The 4,230-nt window shown below is 54.8% G+C and overlaps 1 protein-coding gene across 1 annotated transcript; it reads left to right on the forward strand.

The window, feature by feature from the left end:
* The first annotated feature begins 665 nt into the window (after positions 1 to 665).
* Positions 666 to 1,007, forward strand: PRM3 (protamine 3). The gene has a single exon (XM_036280967.1). The coding sequence runs from the start codon at positions 738 to 740 to the stop codon at positions 1,005 to 1,007; it is 270 nt and encodes an 89-aa protein (XP_036136860.1). The 5' UTR covers positions 666 to 737.
* The last annotated feature ends 3,223 nt before the right edge of the window (positions 1,008 to 4,230 follow it).

Consider the following 4,230-nt stretch of genomic DNA (forward strand, 5'->3'; position numbering starts at 1 on the left):
ACCGAGGATGTGGGCAGAAACCCAGCAAAATCTGATTTACATGTTGGCAAACGGATACCCAGGGGACTTCACTCTGCCCTCCCATGCTGACACTGTCATATGGGCGTGTGTACCTAGAGACCTGTGACCCCGAAAGCTTAGGAGCGCAGCCTTTAAAGGGTGACTTTTGGAGGGGAGGACAGAAGGGTTTCCTTCACGTTACGGAAGCGCAGCGTACACGAAGGACAGAGCTAAGGACACCCACGCAGGCGCCAGCCAGGCCAAGAAAGCGAGCACTTGCAGCCCCTCCCCCCAGCAGCTTCTTTGTGTCCCCAGCCCCCAAAGGTAGCCACCACTCTGACCCATCATCACACACTGTCAGCAGCTCTCTGAGGCTGGGTATTTCTGGGATAGGGGGAGGAGTCTGTGTGCTCTCCTGCTTCTGGAAATTCTATCCCCAACTGTCACCCCAGCTAAAAGGGCACACGAGGCCAGATGGAGGAGGCAGCCTGGCGGCGGAGGCAGCATGAGCACTGGCCTGGTGTCCGCCTCTGTCCTGCTCTGCAGCTGGCAAGAGCTAAGTGGGGCTGCTCGTGGCTGAGGTTTGAGTCAGGTGTCAGCCCAAACTCAGGTATCCAAGGCTGGGGCGCTCCAGGGGCACCTTTGTGATGTCAGCGCCCTGCCTACAACCCTCACAGCCCCTCCACTTCCCCCCAGTGGCTTTCCCTCCCAGTCCGGAGAAGCAGCCGAAGCAGGCAATGGGTTCCCACTGTGGCAAGCTGGGCACGAGTCACAGCCGGGGCCACGAATCCTCCATAAAGAAGCTCGTGGCCTGCATCAGTCAAGACAACTTCTCCCTGTCCTCAGAGGATGAGGAAGAGGAGGAGGGGGAAGAAGAGGAGGAGGAGGAGGAGGAGCTCCCGGTACAGGGCAAGCTGCTGCTGATGGAGCCCGAGAGGCAGGAAGAGGGCGCCGAAGACGACCCCGTGGCCCAGCAGAGCCCCAAGTCCAAGCAGGCGCACTCCTGACCCCTGATGACGACCCAGGAAGAGCCCCTGCTGCGGTTCCTGTGAGAAGAACTTTCAGAAAAGAGCCAATAAAGTCTCCAAAGGAATTCTCCTGCTTTCTGGTGTCCTCAACCCTGCGCCTGGTACCGTGTGCCTGTGCGTGTGTGTACGTGTGTGCGCGCTTAGGAGGTTGAAGAGTGGGGTGCTCCTGACACCCAGCCAGGAGTTCTCACTAGGTCCACTCCTCGTGACTTCTCAGCCACCCTCTCTGCTTTAGGGGGCGAAAATACAGTAGCCTGGGCTAGAGAGCCATCTCAGCCAGTCCCGTCTCTGGGGTGCACGTGATGGGATAGGACGGGACAGGGAGCAGGTGAGCGTGGGGGAGCTCTCTGCTGGGGCAGTGTACTCTCCCTCAGCAAACCCCCACCCTGCTGCTCTGGCCATGGACGGTTTTGTCAAGTACTAGCTTGCAGTTCAGCACACCAGGGTTCACATTTCTTTCTGCTCGGGGTGTGACCTGAGCAAGTCACTGTCTGTCCTTGAACCTTGGCCTGCCCCTCCCTGCTTAAGGGTGAGATTAACAGTGGCCGCTAGGTTGGTGGGCTGGGAGAATTAACTAAAACGCTGGGTGGGGCGCAGGCCTGCCACACAGCGAATGTTTAAGACCGTGTTGCTGCTGGAGTGTGGTGGCTTCTCTGCCTCACTGGTCCTGGTTTTGGGGTGAGAGTATGTGGAGGGCCTGAGTCCTCAGCCAGTGATTCTTCTGCTGCCACTCTCACACTCCAGGGGACCACCCCTGCCCCAGAAGCTCATGTCTGCCTTTAGCAAGGGGTGTGGCTGTGGGGGCAGAACCCATGTCCTCATTAGAGCAACGGGCAAAGGAGGCCCAGAGAAGCTGCCACACAGATGCAGAACCCGGGTGCTTACTCTGGCCACTTGGAGAAGCATAGGATGTGTCTGCTGCCCACACTGCCCAGAAGAAACGACATGTGATCCCCTCCCCCTGCCCTCAGCAGGGCCCAAGCACCAGCTGTTGGCCGAGAAGAACCTGGACCAGGGCACCTGGGGGATGGCAGTGGCAATGTCTCTGGGGGTGGGGGACATGTCAGGGGTGAGGAGAGGCCTTGGGTTACTCAGAGGGGAGGCCCCGTGAAGACTTGCACACAGCAGAGGGCAAGTGATGTCCGAAAGAGGGGGCCCCATTGTCCGTGATTCCTACCCATACCCCTGACCAAGTACCTGGGGCAAGCAGCTTTGTCCTTCTGTCCAAGTCCCAGAGGCCCACCTGCCCATTCAGTCACCCGGCAATCGTTTGCCGAGCCCCTTCTGTTCCTGCTGGTCACTGCGGCCTCTGGCTGAACTGAACCCCGTCTCCGTCCTACTACACTCGAGCGTGTGCAGTGTGGAATCAGAAGGGGAGGGGGGCGGGGGACCCCGAAAGGGTCTTACAGCATGGCCAACCAGCCTGACTGAGCCCGCACGAGACAAGGCCATTAGAACAGAGACACATGTGCCCTCTGTAATCCCCTCGGGCCCCTTAGTGACCCCAAGGCTGGACAAGAGGGAGCCAGACCTGGATTCGGATCCTGGCCCTGCCACTGACTGGCTGTGAGCCTCTAGCCTGCTCCCTTTTTGTAAAATGTTAGCATCATACCTGCCCCATGGGGTTCACTAGTTTCTTAGGACTACTGGAACAGATTAGCACAGACTCGGTGGTTGAAAACAACAGAAATGTATCCTCTCGCGTTCTGGAGGCCAGAAGTCTGCAGTCAAGAAGGAAACTGGGCCAGATCCCCGCGGGGGTCCTGGGGGAGAGGCCTTCTCCCCACGTACAGCTGCTGGCAGCCGGGGGCTCCTTGTCTTGTGGCTACAAGACTTCGCCTTTGCCTTTACGTGGTCTATTCTTTCCTGTGTGTCTTCTCTTTTTTTTTAAAAAAAATATGTTTTTATTTAATTAATTTATTTGTGTTTATTTAATGTATTTATTTTTTGTAAATTGAGTAAGTTGTGAATAGTCACACTCTTTTTTAAAAAAAAAAAAACCACTTTTTTTTCTTTATTGATTTTAGAGAAAAAGGAAGGGAGAGATAGAAACATCGATGTGAGAGAGAAACATCCATCAGCTGCCTCCTGCAAGCCCCCCACTAGGGATCGAGCCCACAACCCGGGCATGTGCCCTGATCGGGAGTTGAGCAGGGACTTCTCAGTTCATGGGACGATGGTTCACAGTCCACTGTCTCCTATAAAGAACACCTGTGATTGGATTAGGGACCAACTGGATAACGAAGAGATTCTCTTTAATTACATCTACAAAAAATGCTTTTCCCAAATAAGGTCATACTGACAGGTTCTGGGCTTAGAACCTGGACATATCTTATTTTACTTTATTTTTATCCTCACCTGAGGACATTTTTCCATTTTTTGTTCAGATAGAGTGGGAGGGAGACAGAGGAAGAAAGAGAGAGAGAAACATCGATGTGAAAGGGACACACTGAGTGGCTGCCACCTGCACGACCCAACCAGGGCCGGGGACAAACTGCAACCGAGGTACATGCCCTTAGCGGGAACCAAACCCGGGTCTCTCTCGACCGCAGGCCGACGCTCTAACTGCTGAGCCAAACCGGCCAGGGCAGAACCTGGACATATCTTGGGGCCACCATTCAACCCACTCAAGGACAAAGTTGCCTAGAAGGGGGAGGGGTTGCCAGGAGCCCAGGAAGTGCTCAATGAGGGCGGATGTCACTGTGAGTGATGTGACGTGTTTGTTAAGAAATAAACTGTAGCCCTGGCTGGTTTGGCTCAGCGGTAGAGCATCGGCCCACGGACCAGTGAGTCCCGGGTTCAATTCCAGCCGAGGGCACGTACCTCGGTAGTAGTGTGTCCCCGGCCCTGGTCCGGGTCGTGTGGGAGGCAGCCAGTCGACGTGTCCCTCTCACATTGATGTGTCCCTCTGATGTCGATGTTTCTCTCTCTCTCCCTTTCTTTCCCTCTCTCTCTACCTGAAAATAAATAGAAGGAAGGAAGGAAGGAAGGAAGGAAGGAAGGAAGGAAGGAAGGAAGGAAGGAAGGAAGGAGAAAGAAAGAGAAAGAAAGAAAGAAAGAAAGAAAGAAAGAAAGAAAGAAAGAAAGAAAGAAAGAAAGAAGGAAACTGTAATAAAAGCAGATAAGAGCAAAGCCCTACACCAAGAGGCAAAGTGAAGGAGAAGTAGCTGTGGGCTGGGGGGCCTGCCCGGGGAGGGGAGAT

This window comes from Molossus molossus, unplaced genomic scaffold (assembly GCF_014108415.1).
Source record: "Molossus molossus isolate mMolMol1 unplaced genomic scaffold, mMolMol1.p scaffold_m16_p_3, whole genome shotgun sequence".
Classification (NCBI taxonomy): Eukaryota; Metazoa; Chordata; class Mammalia; order Chiroptera; family Molossidae; genus Molossus; species Molossus molossus.